General features: G+C 41.9%; 1 protein-coding gene across 15 annotated transcripts in view; it reads left to right on the forward strand.

Annotated features, from left to right (window-relative positions):
* The window catches only part of NEO1 (neogenin 1), a 235,864-nt gene that overhangs the window by 194,930 nt on the left and 13,284 nt on the right, over positions 1 to 27,650 (forward strand). For 4 of the 15 annotated variants that reach the window (XM_027971564.2, XM_027971570.2, XM_015096853.3 and 1 more), the window contains exons 16-25: positions 3,583 to 3,678; positions 6,518 to 6,741; positions 6,824 to 6,962; positions 9,000 to 9,107; positions 14,230 to 14,424; positions 15,101 to 15,133; positions 18,362 to 18,430; positions 22,691 to 22,838; positions 26,503 to 26,741; positions 27,293 to 27,385. In XM_027971564.2, coding sequence (XP_027827365.1) covers positions 3,583 to 3,678; positions 6,518 to 6,741; positions 6,824 to 6,962; positions 9,000 to 9,107; positions 14,230 to 14,424; positions 15,101 to 15,133; positions 18,362 to 18,430; positions 22,691 to 22,838; positions 26,503 to 26,741; positions 27,293 to 27,385 — 1,344 coding nt within the window. The remainder of the gene's footprint in view (positions 1 to 3,582; positions 3,679 to 6,517; positions 6,742 to 6,823; positions 6,963 to 8,999; positions 9,108 to 14,229; positions 14,425 to 15,100; positions 15,134 to 18,361; positions 18,431 to 22,690; positions 22,839 to 26,502; positions 26,742 to 27,292; positions 27,386 to 27,650) is intronic. The other 11 variants (XM_027971567.2, XM_060418923.1, XM_060418922.1 and 8 more) reach the window with 6 other exon arrangements.

Consider the following 27,650-nt stretch of genomic DNA (forward strand, 5'->3'; position numbering starts at 1 on the left):
TACTATATCCATACAACAGAATACTAGTCAACAATTAAAAGAAATAGGTTACAGGTACACTCAGTGACATAACAAATCTCACAAACATTATGCAGAGCAAAAGAAGCAAAACACAAGAGAATACATACTGTGTTAATACAGTTTTATGAAATTGCAGAATGCGTGGCCCTTACAGTGACACAGCAAGATGAGTGGTTGGCTAGAAAGCGAGGAGGTGGGATTGACTGCAGTTGACTGGCAGTAGGAGAACTCTTCAGAGTATTGGGAATATGTGCTGTGGTCATGATTTGTTTTTGTTTAGTGCTAAGTAGTAGACTCTTACACAGGTGTATGTATTTGTAAAAGCTAAAAAGGTACACTTAAATGGGTATATTGTATTATATATAAATTATTACCTCAAAGGTGAGTTACAAAGCCAACATTTTGAGAAACAGTAATATTTTATAATAGAAAATGAATTGGTTTAGATAGGCATATTTTTCCAAATTATATATCGTTATTAAGATCTTTCTTTGAAAGGCTTGCCTTTTAATTTAGAATCTTCCCTGACCAACCTTTTTTGTTCAAATTTATTTGTAAATGTCTTTCCTAAAGACAATTTTAAGTGTCTAATAAAGTACTTAGGGTTTCCCTTGTGACTTAGACAGTAAAGAATCCACTTGCAATGTGGGAGACCTGAATTGATCCCTGGGTTGGGAAGATCCCCTGGAGAAGGAACTGGCTACCCACTCCAGTGTTCCTGCTGGGAGAATCCCCATGAACAGAGGAGTCTGGTGGGCTACAGTCCATGGGGTCACAAAGAGTTGGACATAGCTGAGCGACTAAGCACAAGAACAAGCAATAAATTCCTTAGGGTCATCTTTTCTGGTAGAAGATAAGCAGCAATTTAATGCTTTGGTCAAAAACAGAGCGGCCTTTTTCTTTTTCCTTTCAAGAAGAAACAGCACAGCTAACCTGGAAAGTGCTCCCCGCATGAACAGTCTTATAAGGCAGTAGTAGGAGAGCAAAGGAACAGACTATAGGATAAAAATACTTCTGTGGTCACCCACTCTTACTGTTTCCTTTACAGATCTACTGAAATGAAAATCCTCTTTCAGTCTAGCAGGAGAAGGAAAATAAAACAGGAGACAGTGAGAAGCATTGAAGTGAAGTGTGTTCAGAGGAGGAAGAGGTGGTAAGGCACCCTAGAGCAGTCAGGGAAGAAGCTTGGCTTGGCCTTGAAAGAGTGAGAATAGTGATTGGAAACAAGAGCTGAGAGGAGCACTCGTGTGCTGAAGGCAGTAGACGTAGTTTAGTAGTGAAGAAATCCACATTGAGAAGCAGCCAAAAAATTGACTGGCATAAAGTAAAATAAGCTTGCTGTATTTATCAGATAGATTTAAGATACATAAACGTTGAACAAAAGGAAAGTCAGTGGAGTGGAGAAATACACATAGGAATTCATTTATTAATCAAACTAGAGCTCTCTCCTGAGCTTCAAACCTATATAAACATCTGCTTGCTGGGTATCTGTACTGGAATATCATAAATCATGATAGAATATCTTATAGTCTATCATAATTTAATCAAAATTACAGTTAATATCGTCTGCAAACTTTCACTCAATCAGCAAATATCCCAGACACTGTGCTAGAAATAGAGCACAATAGAAATAGAGTATCGAGCAGATGTGATCCCAGTGATTAGAGATAATATAATTTTTAAATAATTTAAATTGTTTAGAATGCCGAAGAGGAGAAATGAGGTGCTACAGGCTATGTATTTAGAGAGGTAGTCCGGTCTGGGACGGCCCCTTTCAGATGCGCAGGCAGTGTCTGAGTGAGAGTGTTGTGTGTCCGCAGCATAGGGGCAGCTGCACAGGTTACAGCACTGCAGTAGGAGAGCGCACACCGCTCGGTGAAATGAGAGGTGGCCGGGAAAGAGCGAGCACAGGGAAGAGGCAGAGTGGTGGGCGGCAGCAAGGCTTGGTCACTTACGTAGGGAAGGAGGGGGAGAGAGGTCTTAACCACTCCCAGGTTTCTGACTTGAACAACAGCGTGCATAGTCATGCCATTTATGAACTCGAGGGAAAACTGGAGCAGATCTGAAGGGGCAGAGGAAGGGGAGAGAAAGAGAGATTTGAGACATCCAAGAGATGGAGATGCCCAACAGACAGTTGAACAGGTCTGGTGCTCAGAAGAAAAGTCGGGACTAATTTGCATTGGATCACACATGTATGCTGATCCAACCAAGGAAATGAATGGAAGCACATTGGGAGAGAGTGAAGAGTAGGACTAGAAGGGGGCCCACAGTCTGGAAATACACAAGTCTGGAAAATGTGTATTGTGAGTCTTCAGTCCCCAGTCTCAATGAATGGCATCACCTTCTACCATGTTGCCCAAATCAGCACCTTTTCCTAACAGTCAAGTACAAAGTCTTATATATTCCATTTGTTGTCAGTTCTTTCTCACACTGGAAGACCAGCTGCCTTTATATATTGCTCAGTGGTATCTGGAAAATGGGCCACCAAGCAGCTTTTAAAGAAATGAAGGCCGCTTGAGGTGTGGCCACCTTGAAAAAATGCCCAGCTTTACGAGAAGTGAGTGGTGTGGGTCAGCTTCCCACCCTACAGTACTTCAGTGGAACCCCAGTCTTCATTTCTGAAACTAGACTCTTGAAGTACCTGTACTAAACCTTCCCTGGGTCAGGAATGTGATAAAGCGGACTCTTCCTGATTTGCCGTAGACAATAGGAGAATGAATGCTATTCCAACCATATAATACCCCTCTTTTTCACCAAATCTAACTAGCAGCATTTTACGTGATCACCTTCTTAGCCTGTTGAAATCCTGGGCCATGTCTTCTCCAACCAAGAAGTCTGCATGAAAGCTAGATGAGGTTGGCATCCCAGAGAGTTAAGGACCTTCAGCGGTTAACTGGGTTAACAGTTTCTCTCCTACTTCTCTAGCTTGGCTGTTCCAATCACTGCCTCCTCCTGAGAAGGAACTGGGTTTGTTTAAGTCCAAGCTGGACCTGTGGGCTTCCAACACATGGAAGTCCTATTTATTCTTTTTAATCCAACTCTTCACTATACAGTAATATCACTAAACCACTGATGAGGTGAAGCCAAGAGAAGATTCAGAAACAGTCTGCCTTGCTCCTGGGACTATAGGAAGTCGATCCCAGCTAGTTTTTCTATACTCTGTATGCTCCCATCTCCATTCCTCCCCACCCCTCAGAATAATCCCACATAAAAAAATGTTAAAGTATGACCTGGCTTTTATTGGAGACTTCCCTGGTGGCTCAGACAGAAGCGTCTGCCTACAGTACAGGAGACCTGGGTTTGATCCCTGGGTTGGGAAGATCCCCTGGAGAAGGAAATGGCAACCCGCTCCAGTATTCTTGCCTGGAAAATCCCATGGACAGAGGAGCCTGGCAGGCTGCATACAGTCCATGGGGTCGCAAAGAGTCGGACACGACTGAGCGACTTCGCTTGCTCTGACTTGGCTTTTATTACAATGAAGATTATACACAATCATCTATGAATTTTAAAAATTCTATAGTGAGAGTTTTTTACGTGTTTCCACTTGTTTCTTTCCTTCAGATCCCAGCTCTCACTATGTGATTACCCTGAAAGCATTTAACAACGTAGGTGAAGGTATCCCCTTGTATGAGAGTGCTGTGACCAGACCTCACACAGGTAAGGTATCCTGTCCATCTCTGGCTGTCCGCATATTTTCCGGCAGCTTAAGTAGAATGTTAGCATGAGGCCTGCCCCATGGGTATCAGTGGAAGGAAAAGGATATGGCAGTTGAGGGTCAGGCCTCATAGGAGGGTAAATGGGCTTTCAACATGGAAAGTTCTGTTAAATCCTGCTTTGCTTTTTAGAAAATATTAATCCTGTCATGTAAACACATCTATGTAAATGTATAGCACATGTTTTTAATATGTTGGGATCTAGAAAGCATAGTCATGAGAGAATTAAAAGTGACTTTTCATCTTTTGGTCATGTTAGTTATAACTAAAAGGAGAAAAAAGTTAAAGGATCTCCATATCTCTGAGAAAATATATAGATTATTGATGGAATAAATGTGTTAGATTGATAAATCCAACATTTTCTTTATTAGTACTTGAATTAGTTGGGAAAGTATTTTTCTATGTGCTTTTTATAAGTTTTATTTATATAGAGTATAAAGCTATATGTACCATCCATTTGATAAACTGTAAGTTTATTACAAAAGAGACCAAATATTTATTACTTTTCTTTGTAATTTACCTATTAAAATATCTTTAAAAGAATAAAATTTCTCTAGATATATAAAACATGATTTAGATCTAGATCTGAATGAGAAAATTTACTGAAGTGAATATATTAGAATTGTAAATTTTTCTAAATGGTACTGGAAATCAAAGAATTTATCACTTTCAGTAATACTCTTTTGTTTCTCAAAACAAAATTGTAACTCTGTATTGCCTGCTATGTAATCTGGATACTTTGCTTACAGTATGGATTTGGCATTATTTATTTTAAAAAGATAATCTCTGTCCCCCATTTTTATGCTTTTACTTAACAAGATCAATATCATTACTGCATATTTAATAGTTCTGTCCTGTCTTCTGCTCCTGTGTGCTTACAATTTATAAGTTCTTTTAAAAATAGCTTTGGTATGTCAGAAAAGAAAAAACAAGATGAAAGAGAATATTTAAATAAAGGGTTTGCTACTTTCTTAAATCAGTCTGTAATAGGGAAAAAACAAATTTGGAATTATTTTCTCTTATGTGACTTAAAAATATAGCGTAGCTAGAAATATACAAGAGGAAATGTTCATAAGTCATGTTACCTAGCTGTCTTTTCTAAGAGTTGTTACAATAAGAAGAAAATCTCGCAGTCTTAGTGATTTTTGCACCTGAAGGTGCATTTTCTTTAGCTAATTGGTATGTGTCCTGATCTTTGAACAAAGCCCTTGATTATAATGTGTGCTGTTCTTCTGTTATTTTTAGTCTTCATTGTGTAGGAAATACACAAATAGAGATTATTGCTTTAGCTTGGCAGTTATTCATAAATAAGGCCCCTGCCGTCTCAGATTTTAGGTTATAGGAAGGACTAGTCACCATAGCTAAATGGGATACCCATTTTAAAACCTTCACATAAAATAAACCAGTGTGTATGTGCTTAAGTAACTGACCTAGAGCTGGGAAAGCCCAAATGGATGCTTCCGTATTGCCCTGTGTCATGGTGCCTTTGGGCTCATTCTGGCCTTTGTTTCGACGGTGCTACTTAGAGAATATGTCTGTTGCATATGGTGTAGGACAGCACTTGAGTATAGACTTTTCCTTCTATCAGAAAGTGCTCTGATTTCTTAAGTTCAAAAAGGCTGTCACTTAAATCCTTGATAGCTGGGGCATTTCCCATAACTGATTGGGTTAATCAGTGGGTTCTCTCAGTCTACTGGAAAAAGTATAAAATACTCCCATGTGTTGTCAGCTTACCTTTCCTGAAGAGTAATGCCCTTGAGTTCCCTTTGCTTTACTTGAATGTAAGCCATGTTGTGGTACTGCTTTTAGACCCTGGACATCAGCAGATCTGAATTGGACCCTGTGTGGGTTTCAGATACACCCAGTTCCAAGACCAGGCTAAGTTGCCACTGGCTGATATTCTGATTCAGATTTTAGAGGAGAGGCCCTTACATGTCCAGTGTGATAAGCAACATCCCCAAAATTCAACCACATTCACTGAAATACCAAAATAGATCATGAGCTTTGTGTTACTTATTTAGGAAAAATACCCTTGATTTTAAAAGCAGTTTTCATCTTAAGACAAAGAAAAGTCAGGTTTGAATGATGTATGCTGTGCTTAATCACTCGGTCGTGTCCAACTCTTTGCGACCCTGTGAACTGTAGCCCGCCAGGCTCCTTTGTCAATGGGAATTCTCCAGGCAAGTATACTGGAGTGGGTTGTCATGCCCTCCTCCAGGGGATCCTCCCAACCCAGGGGTCGAACCCAGGTCTCCCACATTGCAGGCGGACTCTTTACCATCTGAGCCACTGGGGAACACTGGATAACCAACAAAGGAGCCTGGTGGCCTGCAGTCGATGGGGTCGCTAAGAGTCAGACACAGCTGAGCGACTTCACTTTCACTTTTCACTTTCATGCATTGGAGAAGGAAATGGCAACCCACTCCAGTGTTCTTGCCTGAAGAATCCCAGGGATGGGGGAGCCTGGTGGGCTGCCGTCTATGGGGTCACAAGAGTCAGACACGACTGAAGTGACTTAGCAGCAGCAGCATTCAATATACAGGCAGTTTATAGTAGTAGAAAATAGTTAATTACTATTTCTCTAGGTGGTTTCCTGCAAGTGTTTCCTGAAAGAACACAAGTGGAAATATTATTTTAAATGAATGACGGTTATATATTAACTCTGGATTCTCTTTCTCTTTCTCCATTTCTCACCTTTCATTCCATTATATTACCCTGCATTTCCCTCTTATTTTTGTTTATGTTAAAATGCCACTTCCATTTTTAATTACTTTTTACCCCAGACACTTCTGAAGTTGATTTGTTTGTTATTAATGCTCCATACACTCCAGTGCCAGATCCCACTCCCATGATGCCACCAGTGGGAGTTCAGGCTTCCATTCTGAGCCATGACACCATAAGGATCACCTGGGCGGACAACTCCCTGCCCAAACACCAGAAGATTACAGACTCCCGGTACTACACAGTCCGATGGAAAACCAACATCCCAGCAAACACCAAGTACAAGGTACTAGCACATTCACTCTGGGTAAGGAAAGCTAATTATTCACACTTTCTGATTCTGAGGCTCTTGGTTCATATGTTTGCAGAATGCCAATGCAACGACTTTGAGTTATTTGGTGACTGGTTTAAAACCAAATACACTCTATGAATTCTCTGTGATGGTGACCAAAGGTCGAAGGTCAAGCACATGGAGCATGACAGCCCATGGGACTACTTTTGAATTAGGTATGTGTTGTCGGAACTTTGTCACATGGCCTTTCTTCTCTTCGCTAGATGTGAAAGCCAGGGAAAGTCCCTGCTAATGTACCACACCCCGAGTCATGAGGCGCCTATCACCTCGCTTTACTACCCAAGGAAAGAACCAAGTGTGTGAATTGACATATTTACGGAACACAGTGAGCAACTACAGCTGGAGTTCAGTGTTTCTCTCTTAGGAAGAATTTTGGTTTTTTCATCATTGTTCAAGAACATTAGCCAATAGCAGAAAGAAATAGTGCAGAATGTACTAGAGTTTAGGGATCATGAGACATGAGTTCAATTCCAAGGTCAGCCACCTACTGACTATATAAGCAAGTCATCCAGCCTCTCTGAAGCTATTTCTTCCATCTATAAAAGAGGGGTAATTGCTGTCTTTTCTACTTGATAGGGTAAAATAAATTACCCAATAAATAAAGCAAATGGTAAGTAATAAAGCACTGTGTAGATGTAAGGAATTACGGTTTTTAACCTTGCCTTCCTGGAAGATTGAGATAGAAAAGATGAAGTAGCCTGCCCTTTACCAATACCATGCTTGCCAGAGCCTCAGCACTTTTTTCCAGAGCTCTCCTAAACTGCCCTGGAAGCTTTCTTGCCAACTGGTTAGTGTCTTATATAGTCTCCCACTGGAGTATTCTTAGGGTTTTTGTCTGTAAGTAAACATGAAAGAAAAAATACAGCTAAGCAAATTAAGGGGAAAGCAAGCCATCTGATTTGAAAGTTTTGCTTGCTTTTTGCTCACTTGTAGGCCTGCCCTTCTGCCCCTTATACTTCCCTGGCATGGGGATGTGTGTAACCATTGGGAGGCTCTATCTATTCCACCTTCCTATTTCTTTCTCTCCTTTATGTGAATAATGAAAAAAATGGAGCTATAAAGTCTCTCCAGACTGGGTTTGGCCCTGATGTCTTATCTTTGGCACAGTTGGTTGAATTTCCTACAGAGAAAAAAAAAGGGATAGATTCGGAGAGAAAGAAATTCAGTGCACAAAAACTTAAATAGAACTTGAGTTTGCTTTCTTTGCCAGTTTTAAAAATACCTTTGTGCTTTCATTCCAGCCCATTAGGTAATAAATGATATTCCATTAGGAGTTTACATTTCACTGGGCTTCCTTCCATTTCATACCAGGAGAATTCTAGTATTTTAGGAAAAGAGTAAATGTAAGGATATACTTAATATGCTGATTTCCCAACTAGTATTAACACATTAAAAGTTTTCAGCCATAATATGGAAACATAAGGGGCTTCTGCAATGCAGGAAATGTGGGTTTGATCTCTGGATCGGGAAGATCCCCTAGAGGAAGCAATGGCTACCTTGCCTGAGAAATCCCCATGCACAGAGGAGCCTGGTGGGGCTACAGTCCATGGGGTTGCAAGTTTCAGACACGACTTAGAAACATAGCCGCCACTACCATGGAAACGATGCACTGTCATTTTTATTTAATTGGCTTTTCTGTTCCATAAACAGCTTTACATTTCAGAGCAATAACCTTTAATAGTTGATAGTATCTTTTCAGTACAAATTTAATATAAAAAACATTAATTTGTAAATCATTTATTCTTTGGGGGAATGGTGGTTTTCAAACATCATATTTGGGTTGGAAAGCCAACTATATATAGGTAGAGACAAAGTTACTTTACACTTAAAAATATTCTAACAAAATAATCCAAATTAGGGGAGAAAACGTAGTCTTGGGCACATTACATAACTTTTCTCATTTTCAGTCTCCTGATCTATCAAGCAGGGACTGCAGGTGGCTTTTAATTTTCCCTAACCATCCTGCCTGACCTCCCCATCTGGGATGCCTGTTCTTTGTCCTCTCAATATGGTATTTCCCCTTTGGTACTTTGCATATTCTTCCTTTTTGGGGGGCTATTTATAGACAAACAGTGAGTTCTTTGAAGCCAAGAGGCTGTACCCTTTATTGTGCCTTCTAAATGGAGAGGGTTGAGGAAATGGTGAATTCAGTTGAAATGAACAGGAATTACTGAAAGTGTTATCTTTTGTAGTTCCTACTTCTCCACCCAAGGATGTGACGGTTGTGAGTAAAGAGGGGAAACCTAGGACCATCATTGTAAACTGGCAGCCTCCCTCTGAAGCCAACGGCAAGATTACAGGTGAGAGGCCAGAGATGCCTGGGAGTGTGTGTCTGCTCCCTGTTCCTACATTCTAGAAGAGCGCCTTGTTCTTAGGAGGAATGGGGGTCTCAGGACTTGACCTGGCCATTTTTGGGGGTGCTACGTGTCATGATGGTCCTGGAAATTGAAGCAAGGGCTGCTGTTTAGTGACATAAAAAGGAGTCGCCAGCTGGTTGTTCTGACCCATATTTCATGAAACTCTGATGGGTGTGGATTGCACTAGACAGCCTTTGGTTATGGTGGAACATACAGACTTATTTATTTTCCTCCAGAGAGCTATTCTTCTCTGTCTTTGACTAGATGACCAGGGTCTTGGGGTTGAAGACGCTGCCTGATTCTACAGGGTGATACCCAATAAATACAGATTCACCTCTTTTACCCCAAAGCTCAAAGATACCCATTAGGCTTAGAGTTTCTTTTTTCACCCAGGACTGCTTCTTCAGCTTCCTGTGCTCTTACAACTCAAGTTAAAAGTCTGAGTTGGCCTGGACCTCTGACAGGACCTTGAATTTTCCCTTGGACTTCCAGAGTAGAAGGCACTATGCCTTCCTCATCTTTATCAGGGAGAAAAACCTGCCTCTGATCCAGATAATGTATGCTGTGGAGCCAGAGTTCTCCTCCTGAAGTTCCTTTGTATGAAAAGATGGCCTAAGGTGACTGCAGCTGTGAAATTAAAAGGTGCTTGCTCCTTGGAAGAAAAGCTGTAATAAACCTAGACAGTATATTAAAAAGCAGAGTGACCTTTGTCACTTTGCTGACAAAGGTCCATATAATCATAGCTGTGATTTTTCCAGTAGTCATGTATGGATGTTAAGAGTTGGACCATAAAGAAGGCTGCATGCTGAAGAATTCATGCTTTTGAACAGCAGTGGTGGAGAAGACTCTTGAGAGTCCCTTGGATGCAACTAGATCAAACCAGCCAATCCTAAAGGAAATCAACCCTGAATATTCTTTGGAAGGACAGATGCTGAAGCTGAAGCTCCAAAACTTTGGCCACCTGATGTGAAGAGCCGACTCACTGGAAAAGACCCTGATGCTGGGAAACGTTGAGGACAGGAGGAGAAGGAGGTGACTGAGAATGAGGTGGTTGGACAGCATCACCAAATCAATGGACGTGAGTTTGAGCAAACTGATGGAGACAGTGAAGGACAGGGAAGCCTGGCGTGCTATAGTTCATGGGGTTGCAAAGAGTCAGACACAGCTGAGCGACTGAACAACAAAGGAAATGGAAAAGCATTTCTTGGCATTGTCTGACAAAACGTGGTCCCCTGGAGAAGGGGACGGCAGACCTCTTCAGTATGCTTGCCTTGAGAGCCCCATGGACAGTATGAGAAGGCAGAAAGATAGGACGTGAAGGATGAACTCCCCAGGTCAGTAGGTGCCCACTATGCTATTGGAGATCAGTGGAGAAATAACTCCAGAAAGAATGAAGGGATGGAGCCAAAGCAAAAACACCACCCAGTTGTGGATGTGACTGGTGGTGGAAGTAAAGTCTGATGCTATAAAGAACAATATTGCATAGGAACCTGGAATTTTAGGTCTATAAATCAATGCAAATTGGAAGTGGTCAAACAGGAGACGGCAAGAGTGAACGTCAACATTTTAGGAATCAGCGAACTAAAATGGACTGGAATGGGTGAATTTAACTCAGATGACCATCATATCTACTACTGTGGGCAAGAATCCCTTAGAAGAAATGGAATAGCCGTCATAGTCAACAAAAAGAGTCCAAAATGTAGTACTTGGATGCAATCTCAAAAACAACAGAGTTTTTTTTCGTTTTGTTCTTGTTCGTTTCCAAGGCAAACCATTCAATATCACAGTAATCCAAGTCTATGCCCCAACCAATAACGCTGAAGAAGCTGAAGTTGAATGTTTCTATGAAGACCTACAAGACCTTTTAGAACTAACACCCAAAAAAGATGTCCTTTTCATCCTTTTCATTATAGGGGACTGGAATGCAAAAGTAGGGAGTCAAGAAACACCTGGAGTAACAGGCAGATTTGGCCTTGGAGTACAGAATGAAGCAGGGCAAAGGCTAACAGAGTTTTGCCAAGAGAACACACTAGCCATAGCAAACACCCTCTTCCAACAACACAAGAGAAGACTCTACACATGGACGACACCAGATAGTCAATACCGAAATCAGATTGATTATATTCTTTGCAGCCAAAGATAGAGAAGCTCTATACAGTCAGCAAAAACAAGACCAGGAGCTGACTGTACCTCAGATCATAAATTCCTTATTGCTAAATTCAGACTTAAATTGAAAAAAGTGGGGAAAACCACTAGACCATTCAGGTATGACCTAAATCAAATCCCTTACTATTATACAGTGGAAGTGAGAAATAGATTTAAGGGACTAGATCTGATAGACAGAGTGCCTGAAGAACTATGGACAGAGGTTCGTGACATTGTACAGGAGGGATCAAGACCATCCCCAAGAAAAAGAAATGCAAAAAGGCAAAATGGCTGTCTGAGGAGGCCTTACAAATAGCTGAGAAAAGAAGAGAAGCGAAAAGCAAAGGAGAAAAGGAAAGATATACCCATTTGAATGCAGAGTTCCAAAGAACAGCAAGGAGAGATAAAAAGGCTTTCCTCAGTGATCAATGCAAAGAAATAGAGGAAAACAACAGAATGGGAAAGACCAGAGATCTCTTCAAGAAAATTACAGATACCAAGAGAACATTTCATGCAAAGATGGACACGATAAAGGTCAGAAATGATATGGACCTAACAGAAGCAGAAGATATTAAGAAGAGGTGACCAGAATGCAGAGAAGAACTATACAAAAAAGATCTTCACAACCCAGATAATCAAGATGACGTGATCACTTACTTAGAGCCAGACATCCTGGAATGCAAAGTCAAGTGGGCCTTAGGAAGCATCACTATGAACAACGCTAGTGGAGGTGATGGAATTCCAATTGAGCTATTTCAAATCCTAAAAGATCATTCTGTGAACGTGCTGCACTCAATATGCCAGCAAATTTGGAAAACTCAGCAGTGGCCACAGGACTGGAAAAGGTCAGTTTTCATTCCAATCCCAAAGAAAGGTAATGCCAAAGAATGTTCAAACTACTGCACAATTACACTCATCTCACACACTAGTAAAGTAATGCTCAAAATTCTCCAAGCCAGGCTTCAACAGCACATGAACCGTGAACTTCCAGATAGTCAAGCTGGATTCAGAAAAGGCAGAGGAAACAGAGATCAAATTGCCAACATCTGTTGGGTCATCGAAAAAGCAAGAGAGTTCCAGAAAAACATGTACTTCTGCTTTATTGACTGTGCCAAAGCCCTTGACTGTTTGGATCACAACAAACTGGAAAATTCTTCAAGAGATGGGAATACCAGACCACCTGACCTGCCTCTTGAGAAATCTGTATGCAGGTCAGGAAGCAACAGTTAGAACTAGACATGGAACAACAGACTGGTTCCAAATGGGGAAAGGAGTATGTCAAGGCTGTATATTGTCACCCTGCTTATTTAACTTATATGCAGAGTACATCATGAGAAACGCTGGGCTGGATGAAGCACAAGCTGGAATCATTGCCGGGAGAAATATCAATAACCTCAGATATGCAGATGACACTACCCTTGTGGCAGACAGCAAAGAAGAACTAAAGAGCCTCTTGATGAAAATGAAAGAGGAGAGTGAAAAAGTTGCCTTAAAACTCAACATTCAGAAAACTAAGATCATAGCATCCGGTCCCATCACTTCATGGGAAATATAGATGGGAAAACGGTGTCAGACTTTATTTTGGGGGTTCCAAAATGACTGCAGATGGTGACTGCAGCCATGAAATTAAAAAACGCTTACTCCTTGGAAGAAAAGTTATGACCACCCTAGAGAGCATATTAAAAAGCAGAGGCATTACTTTGCCGACTAAGGTCCATCTAGTCAAAGCTCTGGTTTTTCCAGTGGTCATGTATGGATGTGAGAGTTGGATTATAAAGAAAGCTGAGCACTGAAGAATTGGTGCTTTTGAACTGTGGTGTTGGAGAAGACTCTTGAGAGTCCCTTGGACTGCAAGAAGATCCAACCAGTCCATTCTAAAGGAGATTAGTCCTGAGTATTCATTTGAGGGACTGATGCTAAAGATGAAACTCCAATACCTTGGCCACCTGATGCGAAGAGCTGACTCATTTGAAAAGGCCCTAATGCTTGGAAAGATTGAAGGCAGTAGGAGAAGGGGACCACAAAGGATGAGGTGATTGGATGATGTCACTGACTCTGTGGACATGAGTTTGAGTGAGCTCTGGGAGTTGGTGATGGACAGGCAGGCCCGGCATGCTGCAATCCATGGGGTCACGAAGGGTTTACACGACTGAGTGACTGAACTGAACTGAGCAGTCAGCTTTCCTTAGGAATCCGTTTCCTTAAATCCCCAGTCTTTATGTCATTTTTAATTTAGGTTTTAGAATTTGCCTCTTCCTTAAAAGAATTAAGTGTGACTTGACATGGATTACATTATATTTTGTGTTTAAAAACCAGTAATGATGCTGTCAGTGCCTTTTTGTACTGTGTAGGCTTGTGGTTGTAGCTCTTCCTTCCTCATCTGTGGATGTAGAGCGCCCTCTGGTGGATGCATCAGGTGATGTTTCACTGTGGCTTCACCTACCCACCTAGCAAAGGTGGCTGCCCATCTCGGAATTTTTCTCCTGGGAAATCACATTGATGACAGTTCAGATAGCACTGTCAGGCCGTTACTGATGGTAATGGCCATTAAGTTTTTTCAAAACTGCATTAACTTAATTGAAGTAGACCACTGAAGTACAGAATGTTGGAATGATGATTAGGATGGTTTCCTTATATAATTTCCTAGCTTTTGAGAGTAGTTAACCCTATATTTTTATCTTAAGTACTTTTATTATTTCAGCTACTGATACAGAGAATAATTTATAGTCTGGCACTGTTGAAATTGTGGTTTTCTCTGTATTATATTTAGTGTAGCATTTAAAATACTTGTTACTATTGCTAATTTAATCTGTAACTGGTTCTCTATTTGTATATGCTGTAACATATATCTTTTATTGATTTACTGATTGCAAAAGAAAGCGGGAATAAGGTTTCTTTTTCCATTAATCCCTTTGGATAGGTTACATCATATATTACAGCACGGATGTGAATGCAGAGATACACGACTGGGTTATCGAGCCTGTTGTGGGAAACAGGCTGACTCACCAGATACAGGAATTAACACTTGACACGCCATACTACTTCAAAATCCAAGCCCGGAACTCAAAGGGCATGGGGCCCATGTCTGAAGCTGTCCAGTTCAGAACACCCAAAGGTAAAGGCCCCCAAACAGAGTGTTCCATTGTGTGTCTCTCGAGTGGGATTATACGTGTACATGTCATTTTAGCATGTAGAGACTGTGGATGATACAGGAAATCCTGATGAGGTGCTTATGAGCCACCATGTGGGCATTATCTGAAAATGATCCTACCCCCTGACCACCAGATCAGTGCTCCCTAGGTTACTGCCCTAAACCTATCATTGACAGGGGAACTTTGACTCCAGGCTGCTCGAGGCAGATGAACTGCAGTGATCTAAAACAGTCAGATCAGGTGGGATTCTCTTGGTTCCCAGATAGAGTAGTAGCGTGTTATCGTGGTGGATGATTCTCTTTCAACACATGCAGGCTCTTAATGTGAAAGGCTTGTTCACTGACCTTTGTAGAGAGAAAGAGACAAAAGGGGCCCTTTAAAGAAAACTCTAGATAAGAAAGTGACAGTAAAATATTGAACCAGGTGAGCTTAGGAAGTAAAAGTAAGTCGGGGACTGAGTCTGTGGAAATATGGAAAACATACATGGGTTTCTTTTCTGTTAGCATGAAAAAGAAGACTCAAGGTGCTTGGAAGTTTGCGGGGTCTTAATTTTTTTCCTTTAAAAATTCTGCCTGTCCCATCTTCAAAGCTTGTGATCCTTGCTCTTGTTTTTTTCTTCCCCTGTGCTTGGCCTGTTAGCGGACTCCTCTGATAAAATGGCTAATGATCAAGGTAAATGAGTAGCTGGCCTCTCTTTCCTTTCCTCTCTTTTGTGACCTATTATTAGCTTTTGGTTGTTTTTGTTTTTTCCTGAAAATCAGTACCAGTACTGTGTGTTTGAAATCACGTGTTTATTGGCCAAAGTAGAGTTGAGTCCATGTTTGTGGCCCTTGGGGTATCTGAAAAGCTGGAGAATCTACTTAGGAGCTAAACAGACTGGCAGGAAAAAAAACTGGGTTGGACTTCTACAGATGTGAGGAGATAATCCTTAAATGTGGGTCAGATTATCCTTTGTGCTAAGAAACTAAAATTCTGTGATACAGATAAGGATTTGGGCCATAATGAGAACAAGTGCACCAATTTGTCATATTTGTAGCATCTAGAGTTTTATTGATGTCTCTAAATGAAAAGTTTAATCAAATTCAATTGAATACCCTTTTTTCCTCCCTCAACAGAGAATATACAAATGTCCCCTACTGAATTGTATGATTATGTTTCACAAAATTATTGCTCTCCATTCTCTTGTTGCAAGCTTAATTCAGGGCTCTTTTTCCATTTCTTCTCTTAAATATATTTGCTTATTTTATAAGAGGATAGAGACAGTGTACAATGGAAGTTTAGGAAGTATGGGTCTCAGTGTCACCATTCTGGAAATTATCTGTCAGCATAGTCTCTTCACTGCAGCTGCTGTGGTGAGAGATAACTATACTTTGATTTCCATCTCTGGGAAGTCGGCTAACGTTGGTTATCTGTTTTCTATAGCAGGAGCAGTTAAAGTAAATTGGATGGTTTCTTTTATACTTTAAGAGTAGTTTTTAGAAATACAAAGTCTTTGGATCTTGGTTAATGGCAAGGAAGATTCGCAGTTTGAGGTTTCAAGTTTTAGGGCTTTGGAAATGTGTTTGCATTCAATGAGTCTTTTGCTGTATGTTGGGAAAACTGCAGACATGCCCGTGTGTATGTGTGTGTGTGTGTGTGTGTGTGTCTGTCTGTCTGTCTGTCTCTGTGTGTGTGTCTGTGTGTGTCTGTCTGTCTGTGTGTCTGTGTCTGTGTGTGTGTCTGTGTCTGTGTGTATCTGTGTGTGTGTCTCTGTGTGTGTGTGTCTGTGTGTCTGTGTGTGTGTGTGTGTGTAAAGCACCCTGATCATGGTGGAACCTGTACCTTACGCATGAGACTAGAACAGTAACAACACGGAATGTGTACAGGCTATATGTGCTCATTTCCCTCCCTCACTTCACCTCATAAGCCAGGCTGCAATTCTCAGCTACACCACCCCTTTGGCATTTAAAATTCTTTGCCCATATTTATTTTGGTATTTGGCTAATCCTTGGATTTCTTGTTCGTAAGTTAAATATAAAAGGAAAACACTAAGAAATATAGGAGTTAAGCCAGTTGGTTTATTGGCAAAAGTGTTCATTGGCAATTATTTATATAACGTGTTACTCTGAGTAGTTTGGCTTCAATATGGGCTACCTGACAAAGAAGTCCCTTAGCTATGAAGAGCCTTACGTAGGCTGCGTCGTCTCTGCCAGCTTATCATAGTGAAAAGAACAAGTGGACTCGTGACATGTGCTGTGTGTCATTTGGGAGGAATGTGGCAATAGAAGTGAAGTGAAGTGATGGGTGTGGACAGTGAAAGAGGTCTGAGGACTGTGAGTTTAAAGTTCTAGAATATGCCCCGTAGATATCCAGGAACTTCTGTTACCTTTGGGGACACTGAGCTTCTGGAAACATAGAAAGTAGGTTTGTTTTTGTTTTCATTTCTAGATTCATTCTGTTAAATGAACTACGCATAGAAACCTTCAGACTTTAATTTCTTCCATTTCCTCCAAGTCTGATAATTTAATATAGGTACTTGATATTAGCTGTAATGTTTTACAGCAACCCATCTTGTTTATGCATTTCTAGTCAAGCTTTATTTGTAGAAATAACTCTAATTTATAAGCATTTTCTGAAGCTTCATGCTCTCTGCAGAGTGTAAGATGAGATTCTTCCCTAAAGATTTATTTAGTAGTTAATATTTATAAAACATTTACGGTGTGTCAGGCAGGATTCAAAATATTTTATGGGATTAAATTTCTATTTAATCCTCACAACCCTTTCGTGAAGCAGGTGCCGTTATCATCACTGCTTTACAATGAGGAAACCAAGACCCCAGAATAGTAGCTAAATAACTGGCCAGAGGTCCAACAGTTAGTGCCTGATGGTGCTGGTTTGCCAGCACAGGCAGTCTGTTGATCTGGATGAACGAAGGATCAGCTTTACCTTGCAGTTCCTGCAGACTTCTTCAAGAGAAGTCTGAGGCTGCCTTCCAGCCCCAGGTATCTTCTGAGGCCTGCATATGAGTGAAGTCGCTCAGTCGTGTCTGACTCTTTGCGACCCCATGGACTGTAGCCTACCAGGTTCCTCCGTCCGTGGGATTTTCCAGGCAAAAATAGTGGAGCGGGTTGCCATTTCCTTCTCCAGGAGATCTTCCCGACCCAGGGATTGCACCTGGGTCTCCCGCACTGTAGGCAGATGCTTTACCATCTGAGCCACCAGGGCAGTCCAGCATGTGAGGTGGTCCCAAGCTCAACGTCAGCAGCCTCACTTCTTACGTTCCATGATGATGGCGTAGGAGACAGTGTCTTTGTGAGCAACCAGAGGGGAGACTTTGATTTTTTATCTTTGGGTATTTAGGTTGACTGAGCAGAAACTGAGAGCCTAATCTGAACCTCTGCTTGCCTTCCTGCTCCCACTTAAGGTAACTTTATATTTAGAAAGGCAGCTTCCTATTTTGAGAAAAGAATCCAAACACTGCTGGCACCTGCTCAGCCAGATCAAGCCAGTCCTTCAGATGAACCCATTTCTTTACCGGTCCCCTTGGTTCCTTTTTCCACCAGAAGCTGCTTCTGCCCTAAGTGCTCTGAGCAGTTTCTCAGCAACTGTTTCTTGGGCTAGAGAAACCTTAGCAGCAAGGGGCAGCCTTGTTACACCCTGGACACAGCCATGGAACAGGAGTGTCAGCCTTTCAGATGCCTCATTGAGTAGAAAGCGCTCCCTTTGTTTTGCACAAATAGGCTGTATTTTCCCCTGTCGTGTGTACGTGCTGCTTCCTTTTCTTATGGACAGCGTAGACTGAGTTTTTTTGGTTTTGGTGTTTTTTTTTTTTTTTTCTTGTAGAAAACACTCACTAGCTGTGAAGTAGACTTGTCACACCAATGGAGTAGGTTGTTACTGACATGATTTCTTCTTCTTCAGCCTCGGGGTCTGCAGGGAAAGGAAGCCGACTGCCAGACCTGGGATCCGACTACAAACCTCCAATGAGCGGTAAAGCCCTTCCTCTGGCTTCATTTGGCTTCCTGTGGGCACAATGCAGTTCTGCTTGAAATCTTGAAATGTGTCTTGCAGCTCCTGTGTTGTGAACTGTAGCCTATTACCTATTTCTTTTTATTCGACAGAGCTGGCTTTAGGCATTTTCTGGCAGATATTTGCCAAATTACTGTAAACCCATTTATTATAGACTCACAAATAAAATTGTTTCAATTTGTGTATACAACTTAAAATGATTCTAAACAAACAAGTCTTCTCATTGCCCACTGCCTCTTTTCAAAATAATTAGAACCTTACTTTCAAAAATAAACCCTCTGGTGGAATTAGCTATCATCTAAAACAAGCCTGAGAGATGCTTTGGAATCATTCATTTCTCTCCACACTGCTTACTGTGGTGTTCTTAGTTTGGAAATTCTAAAAAATTATTCCCTCTCTCCTAGCCATCCTAAGAGCTTAAATGGTGACCCCTGCTTCTCTGTACAACGTCACCATATATAAGTTACTTTTGCACGTGAAATCGTATTTTATTGTCATAATATTGTGAGGGAGGGAGAACAGGTATCATTATTCCCAGGTTTTACATTAAGAGACTCAGGGGAGAGGTAATGTGCCTGGACCTACCCACTTATTATAGAAGCCCTAGAAACCCGGGGCTTCCGACTTCATATTCTGCCTTTTCTGCTGTCGCTCACAGCCTTCTAGGTCAGATGTGGGAATCCAGGACAGTAAAATGTCCGCAAAGGTAGTTCCTAGAAATGAACCTTACTGTTTCATGAGAAACACGTGGAAGACAAAGGAAAAAGAGTTTCTAGTCCTCCAGAAACTCCTGGTCTCATTATGGAAATAAAGTGTTCTCTTAATCTCCAACTAACAATTTAAATAAAAAGTATTGCCCAGACTTCAGTGAAATCGGCCACTTCTTTGGAGAGCCAGACAAACTTTCTTGCTTCAAGAAATTTTTAGGCTGTGATTTCTAGGACTTTATGAGTTTCTCCTCCTGGGATGTATATGTTACGTTTATGTGTCGTCCACAAGACTGTGAGAAAAGCAGTTACTTCTTTGTCTTTTCTTTGGTTTATGGAATCATTCATTTATTCACTCACATTTCTAAAGGTTCGGGTGCTGTGTAACAGACTGTAGAAGCAGGGGGAGTATATAACAAGCTATCTGACAGAGAGAGGAGAAAGCTTTCTGGAAGAGATCTCTGACCCAGATTTTAAAAGGCACAGAGAAAATTACTGAATGTCTAGGAGGGGGTCAGACATTTCTAGGATGCAATGTAGTAAGAACATGTGTGAAGTGTGGCAATTTAAAACAGCCTGCTTGGGACTTCCTTGGTGGTCCACTGGTTAAGGCTGCACCTTCCAATGCAGGGATGCAGTTTTGATTCCTGGTCGGGGAACTAAGATCCCACATTCCTCACAACCAAAAACAAAAAACCAAAGCATGAAACAGAAACAGTATTGTAAGAAGTTCAATAAAGACTTTAAAAATGGTCCAAATAAAAAAAAAAACCCACTTTAAAACAGCCTGCTTTCTCCAGGGACCACACTGCCTAGAAACAGGATAGGCTCAAGTTAGAGAAGGTAGGTTAAAACCAACTTGTCAAAAGCTCAGGTGCTGATGCTAAGAAATGTAAGCTTCCTCGTGTGAGTAACATATGTAAGATGTCTGATACTACTGGTAAACTATGACTTCCCACTTATTGAGTATCTATTGTTACCCTGATGACGGTGGAGAAGGAGTTGGGTGCCAAGAGTACAAAGTCAAAACAGAGTGGTTAGGAAGCTGTTGGAATAGTCCGGTTCAGTTCAGTTGAGTCACTCAGTCATGTCCGACTCTTTGCGACCCCATGAATCACAGCACACCAGGCCTCTCTGTCCATCACCAACTCCTGGAGTTCACTCAAACTCATGCCCATCGAGTTGGTGATACCATCCAGCCATCTCATCCTCTGTCGTCCCCTTCTCCTCCTACCCCCAATCCCTCCCAGCATCAGAGTCTTTTCCAGTGAGTCAGTTCTTCACATGAGGTGGCCAAAATATTGGAGTTTCAGCTTCAGCATCAGTCCCTCCACTGAACACCCAAGACTGATCTCCTTCAGAATGGACTGGTTGGATCTCCTTGCAGTCCAAGGGACTCTCAAGAGTCTTCTCCAACACCACAGTTCAAAAGCATAAATTCTTCGGCGCTCAGCTTTCTTCATAGTCAAACTCTCACATCCATACATGACCACAGGAAAAAGTGAGGCTTAGTAAATATCCCTAGTAGGAGGGTCTGGAGTCCCATTTGCAGCTCACTCTTACTCTAGTTTAGAAGACGGCCTTTGGCCAACTCAGAAGGTAGAGGTCCTTTGCAGTTAAATGAGACTTTGTCTCTGTGGAATGCAGGAAAGAACTGCCTCCCAAAGCCCAGATTCCCTGCCTTTGATTCGCAGCGCCTGTTCTACCGCTTGCCCCACCCAACAGCTCAGTACTGCTGTTAATTAATGGTTTTATGGAAAGCCCTAATTTGGTCTCATTGTATTGGCCCCCAGTTCCATAGTCTTTCCCAAATATAAAAATGTTATTTTATTGAAGGTCATTATATCCAGTTTAAGTTGTCTGTCTGCTGATCTCCTTCTCCGAAATGGATAGAAGTGATTCAACCAAATGTAGAAGAATAAGCTCTTAAGCTTTCAAAATTAGCCCAGCTTTAGCACTGTGCTTGGATGTACCCTATAAAATCATAGAATAAGAAGCAGAAGGTCAGCTAATCCACTGTTATGGGAGTCCCACAGTAAATGTAGTTTGAATTAGATCATGAGTTTATAAACCAGGTTGTATATGAAAATCACTTTAGGGGCCTTCCTAAGAACATCGGTTCCCAGGCCACACCTTCGTGGTAGAAATTTCCACAGCATCCCAGACATGTAGGATGACTCTTCTTAAGTACTTCTAGTGACTAAACACTCATTACTTAGCAAAGCAGCTCATCCCATTATTGTACAGCTTTGATGATTAGAGCTGGAAGAAAAGATATCCATGGTGGTTAAATCTGTGTTGTAGGATTTTCCATATTTTACAATACGAGCATGCATAACTTTTGTAATGAGGTGGGAAGGAAAGTACAGTGTTTCAGAAAATGGGAGAGCAAGACTGAGAATAGAGCAGGATTACAAACAGCCTTGTTAAAAAAAAAAAAAAAAGACACTGAACTGCACCCAGTGAGCACAGAGGAACGGTAATAGGAAGATCTGTTTCCTCAAGGTCCTAAATGATCTCGCCTCTGCACATCTCTCCAGCCTCATATTCATCTTTTTTTCTGCTCACGTCCTTCCCTCTAACTTTGCATATCTCTCTTTGCTTCAGCAACTCTGGCTGCCTTTCTCTCCCTTGAACATGCCAAGCTCATTCCTGTCTCAGGATCCTTCCACTGTTCTTCCCCCTTCTCTGAAATGTTCTTTCTCCGGGCCTTTGTATGGTAGGATCATTCAAATCTCAGCCCAAATGCCATCTACTCAGAGAAGCTTTTCCCAGCCGCTTAATCTAAACTAGCCACCCAGTCATTCTGTACCATATCCCCGTTTATATTTTCATGGCACTTACTACAAACTAATTATTCATTGTCTGCCCCCATTCCTATCCCAACATTCACATTTTTGTGGTTCACTGTTGTATCCTTGGTTCCTAGAACATGCCTGGCACATTGTAACCACTCAGTAAATATCTGTCAAATTAATGCGTATGTACAGACCTTCGTTTTCCTGAATCTGAATAAGAAAATCAACTCTGCACACAATGTGTATTTATAAAAACAGACTTTATGATTCAGGTAGTTTTTTGACTGCATCCCAATGCTATATGTTGGAAAAAAAACTTTGGTTTTCTATGAGTATGCATTTTTTAAAGGTTTTGAAAGTCAGAAAACTTAAGTGATTTACAAATGGTGCTTTATAAGATGAGTTTATATATAAGACACCAAGGGACAGACTCCCTTACTGGTCCAAGCTTAGTGTTCAGTACAGTCTTGAGAAACTTTTATTGAACACCAACTTTGTGCCAGGTACACCCGGGGCAGAAACTCAGCTCTCTAGATTTCATCATCTAGAGGAGATGGCCATATTCATAAGGCATTTTTATAGAATGCACAGTAATGACTGCTTTTATACAGAAGCTCACAGAAGTTATCTGTACTCACGTGAAGGTTCTGCAGCCTGATTGTATGCGTCTTTAGACTTCTGGAATGCCAACGAGCGTACGGTTTTTCCCTTCCCAGGCAGTAACAGCCCTCATGGAAGCCCCACCTCTCCTCTAGACAGTAACATGCTGCTGGTCATCATCGTTTCTGTCGGCGTCATCACCATCGTGGTGGTCGTGATCATCGCTGTTTTCTGCACCCGGCGGACTACCTCTCACCAGAAAAAGTAAGGAGCCCCAGATGTAGCCCATACATTTTTTGTATGTATTCTTTTGCTTCTGTGTGACCTCTGTGTCTGGAGTTGTACACAAAGTTAAAATAGAAAATACGTGAAGAGCAATGTTTTAAATATTTTTAAAGAAAATGCAGAATGATTCCTCTTGCTAAATATGTGTCCTTCTGGGTTCTGGCAGGGAAGAGGGGCACACTCAAGATGGGTGAAGGGGGCTTTGATGAAGGGACCATTTGCAACGTCCAAGGTGAAGTTAGCATTAGGCAGCAGCGGTGACAGGCCACTGTCATCCTTAGGAAGGTGAGAGCTTTTTCTGAAGAAGAGAGAGCTGTTTTCAGAGCTCTGAAGCAGCAGGAGAGGACTTGCAACAGGAACCATGTATGGTGGTAGGAATGTAACTACTGCCACCCTCTAGCCCAGCAGGGATGGGGCAGAAGAGGAAATACCTCCCACCCTCCAGTCTTGTCTGTGCCTTCTACTGGCCACACTCAACTGGAAGCCAGGGCAGAGTTACCAGGTAGATACAGTTCATTTAACTCAGCCTCTGAAGTCACAAGAGCCAAGTGTGCAGAATCAATCTGGGAGAGGAAAGTAGATGACGTCCAGCCTTGTTGGGAGCCCCTTTGGAGGACTGACTGTCTCTGGGTACTCAGTGAACCAGATACACAGGAGTCTGTGGAATTTCATGGCACAAATGCCAGCTGAGATGGGAGGACACCATAGACCTCTAGTTCTAAGTTTAAGAGTATTTTTAAAGAAGTGCTACCAAAGGCTCAGCTGGTCAAGAATCCGCCTGCAATGCAGGAGACCTGGGTTTGATCCCTGGGTTAGGAAGATTCCCTGGAGAAGGGAAAGGCTACCCACTCTGGTATTCTGGCCTGGAGAATTCCATGGACTGTATAAGTCCATGGGGTTGCAAAGAGTCAGACATGACTGAGCGACTTTCACTCACCAAAAGTAGCAGTTGAGGTTGGGACCACAGGAAGCAGAGTTGGTTGGGGGTGTGATGGGGAGATGTATTGATGGAAAAGGATTATTTATAATCAGTGTATCATATTAGCAGAGAGGGAAGGTGGCTGCTAGCCCTGAACTCACCTGGGATTTTGAGGCTTGTGGCTGTTAGAGCAGATAGCAAGGTGATCACCATTATGTGGTGCTTGATAATAGCCTTCACTCCTGAAGCTGAGGGAATCCTTGACCCTAGGTCACGTTCTCTTCATATCTCTGGCCAGCAAGACAGTGCCATTTAAAAAAAAAAAAAAAAAAGGAGACTCTTGAGTTACCCCTAATAGCAAAAACACAGTATGAGTAATAGAACAACTTTAGATGCAATATCCTAAAAGGTCATAAGATGGAGGTATTGCTCCATAAAGAGAGAAAGAAATTCATGTCTGTGTGATTATCCTCAGAACTCTGCCCAAGGCAAGGATGCATGTATTTAATAACCATAAATCTGTTTGTTTTCAGTATAGCGGTCAAGAACAAGCTACAGTCTAACTGCTGCTAGTAATGACTGTCATTTTCTATAGGTTATGTGATGGTTTTAATCTTTCTTTTGCCCAAGTTAAATAGCTTTCAGCAGCTTACATTGGATCACTGCCTCTTGATCACTGCCTCCTACAGCTTCCCCTGCATTTGATTGTAGAAAACTGTTTCTCCCTAAAACCTCTAAAATCATATTTTTTCTATGCTAGAACTTTTCTACAAGCTTCTTTTTCAGCATTTCCCATTTATCTATCTTTATGAACTTGATTTTACATCTAGTTTTAAATAAAGACCTTGAGATCTTTATTTTAAAGACTCTGAATAAACAAAATGACAGAATTCCTTCTCACTGGGGGGAATCTAAAATCTAAAGTCAATAAAAAATAAAGTACTGAAATACTTAAGTCTTCAGATTAAGAGGCAGGAAAATGAGTTTGTCAAAGGTTCTGTACTCTGTTTGAATCTGCAGGTCCTACAGTTTGGGTCCCTTTGTTTAAGAGAGTTGTATCAAGTCTTTATAGAGTTTTCCCCTCCTCCTCCCCCACTGACCTACTTTCCAAGTGTTCCATTGACTGTGGAAAAATATGTGAGCTTTTCTTAGTACTTTTCGTCTTCTCTCATATCTGAGGCACCTCCCATTTCAATTGTAGCTGTTTATAGACTCTCACAGCCTCAAAGCCGACAGAGCATTTAGAGTCTAGCCCCTCAGTTTCTTAGCACATCCCTCTAGAGCCCCCCCAACTCAACAGACGAGAACTCCTACCTCAGTGTATCACCATTAGGCCTAAAGCCCTACCGTGTCGGCAGCAGTCATTTTCTCCCCCTCCTCGCATGGGAAACCTGCTCTCCATCTACCTGCCGAATCCCAGTGCCTCCTGCTTTCAAAGACCTGGTCCTTGCGCTTGCCCTCTGTCAGTACCCCTGACCTCTCACTCTCCACTGGCTCCGTCCTCTCGCGTTCAAGTGTGCTCAGACTTCTTCCATCCTAAGAAAGAAGTGTAACCTTTCCTCTACTGCATGGCCTTTACCGCCAACCACAAAGAAACCCTGTCTCTCCCTTCACCACAAGGCTGAAGACTCGCCTCCACTCCACTCACCTGTCCACTCTTTTGCTGCCCACTCATGCTTCAGTCCTTCCTAATCTGAATTCTGCCCCCACTGCTTCACCAAAATTGCTTCTGCTGAGGTTACTACTGACCTCTGTGTTGCGAAAGCCAAAGGAAATTTTTCAGTCCTCATCTTACTCTCTCAACATTTAACACAGTCAACTCCTTCCTTCTTAAAACCCTCTCTTCTCTTGTATCCCATGGTTGTGTGTTCTTTTTCACAGCTTCTCCCGTCTACTCTGCCAGCAGGTAGACGTTCCTCAGGGCCTGGGCCTGGAGCTGCCCACTCCTGTGGCTTCATTTACTTCTGCATTTCAACTGTGTCCAGATTTCTATCTCTGGCCAAGACTTCTTTCTTCCGCGTCTCAGGCTTGCTTCAGTCTCAGACCCAATTGCCTGTTTTATGTTTCATATTTAATGTCTCAGATGGACACTTAGCATGTTCAAAACAATTTATAATTCTTTCTGTCAAACCCGCTTCTCCCCAGTGTTAGTAAATGGCTTAAGCCAGAGACGTTGGCAGTATCCTTTATTCCTCTTGTGTCTTTATTTCTGTCTTTTCGCACATCCGTTTTTTCCAACAAGCCCTGTCATTTCCGGGTCCCTAATAACCATCAGATCCCCCTCTCCCCTCCATCCTCACGGCCCCAGGCCACCGTCAGTCAGGCTGCAGTTGCTGCAGCTGCACCCTAACGGCCCCCTTGTTTTGTCCCCTCCTCCTCAAATCCATTCTTCATACCCCAGTTGGATTAACCTTTTAACTCAAAACTGATCTCCTTACTCTCCCGCTTAAAACCATTTAGGGATTTCTCTTTACTCACAGAGGCAAGTTCAGACTCTGCTCTTGGCTCTAAAATTCCTTAATGATCTGACCCCAGCCCATCCTGCCAGCATCATTTCATATCATTCTCCCCAGGGTAAAACTTCTTGCCTCTGTTTTTCTTATTTGTGTGTAGTTTCTGATTTTGCCTGAAGCATCTCTCAGAAGGACTGTTTTAAACTTCAAACTGTTTTGACCAATAATACTTACAAGTTACTTTTTAAAATCCTCTTAATTTTGTACCTAGGAAACGAGCTGCTTGCAAATCAGTGAATGGCTCCCACAAGTATAAAGGGAACTCCAAAGATGTCAAACCCCCAGACCTCTGGATCCATCATGAGAGACTGGAGCTCAAACCCATTGATAAGTCTCCAGACCCAAACCCCATCATGACTGATACACCAATTCCTCGTAATTCTCAAGATATCACACCAGTTGACAATTCCATGGACAGCAACATCCATCAAAGGCGGAATTCATATAGAGGTACAGGTTTTTTCATTTAAACCATTTTCCATTTTGTAAAGTTGCCTTAATTTGGTAATTCCTATAAGAAGCTAGGTTTAGAGAAACGTGTGTTACAGCAGCAACTTCTGATGAAGAATAACTAGCCTGTTAAGAGAGAGAGGTTCTGTACCCAGATGAAGCAGTCTCCTAGCTCTCCTAGGTCTCTCATCACAGTTCACCAGCTCAAGATTTGAGACAGCCTGGCACACGTCTGTGCATTTCATTGCATCCCTTCACTTGGAGCCCGGCTCTCGTTGTCGTGTTTGGCATATTCTTGGTCTGCCTGCTCTTCCTCACAGACCTGCGTTGAAACATTTAGGCAGCATCATGTCAACTGCAGTGACTCAACAGGGACTCCTGTAATGTGATGATGGTCAATTTCCTCTTTATTTCACTTCCTGCAAAAACACCTTGTCCCTACTGTGTTGTCTGTGAGTCCTGAATCTGCCTTCACTTGAAATGTTTTACTGCTGAGGCTGCTCACTGGCCTAGACACATGTTTGTAACCAACCTCCATATTTGATGTCTAGGGCATGAATCAGAGGACAGCATGTCTACACTGGCAGGAAGGCGGGGAATGAGACCAAAAATGATGATGCCCTTTGACTCCCAGCCACCCCAGCGTAAGTTAAAAGCTTCTCTTTTCCCAAGTGCTGCCAATTATCCAGTCATATTGGGGAACAGCTACAAATGATCTCTTTGACTTCATTTGATCCTAATGCAAAAATTAATCTACCAAAGCTTTGGCACCTTGAGAGAAGAAGAATCAAACGTTTGCCATATTTTGTGATTAGTATTTATTCTTACTAGTAGCTTCTTTAATTTCAGTGTAAATAAACTACAAGGCCAGTTTCCACAAGTCTCTCGGGCATTAGGGAAGTAATCAGT

This window comes from Ovis aries, chromosome 7, assembly GCF_016772045.2.
Source record: "Ovis aries strain OAR_USU_Benz2616 breed Rambouillet chromosome 7, ARS-UI_Ramb_v3.0, whole genome shotgun sequence".
NCBI classification, from domain to species: Eukaryota; Metazoa; Chordata; class Mammalia; order Artiodactyla; family Bovidae; genus Ovis; species Ovis aries.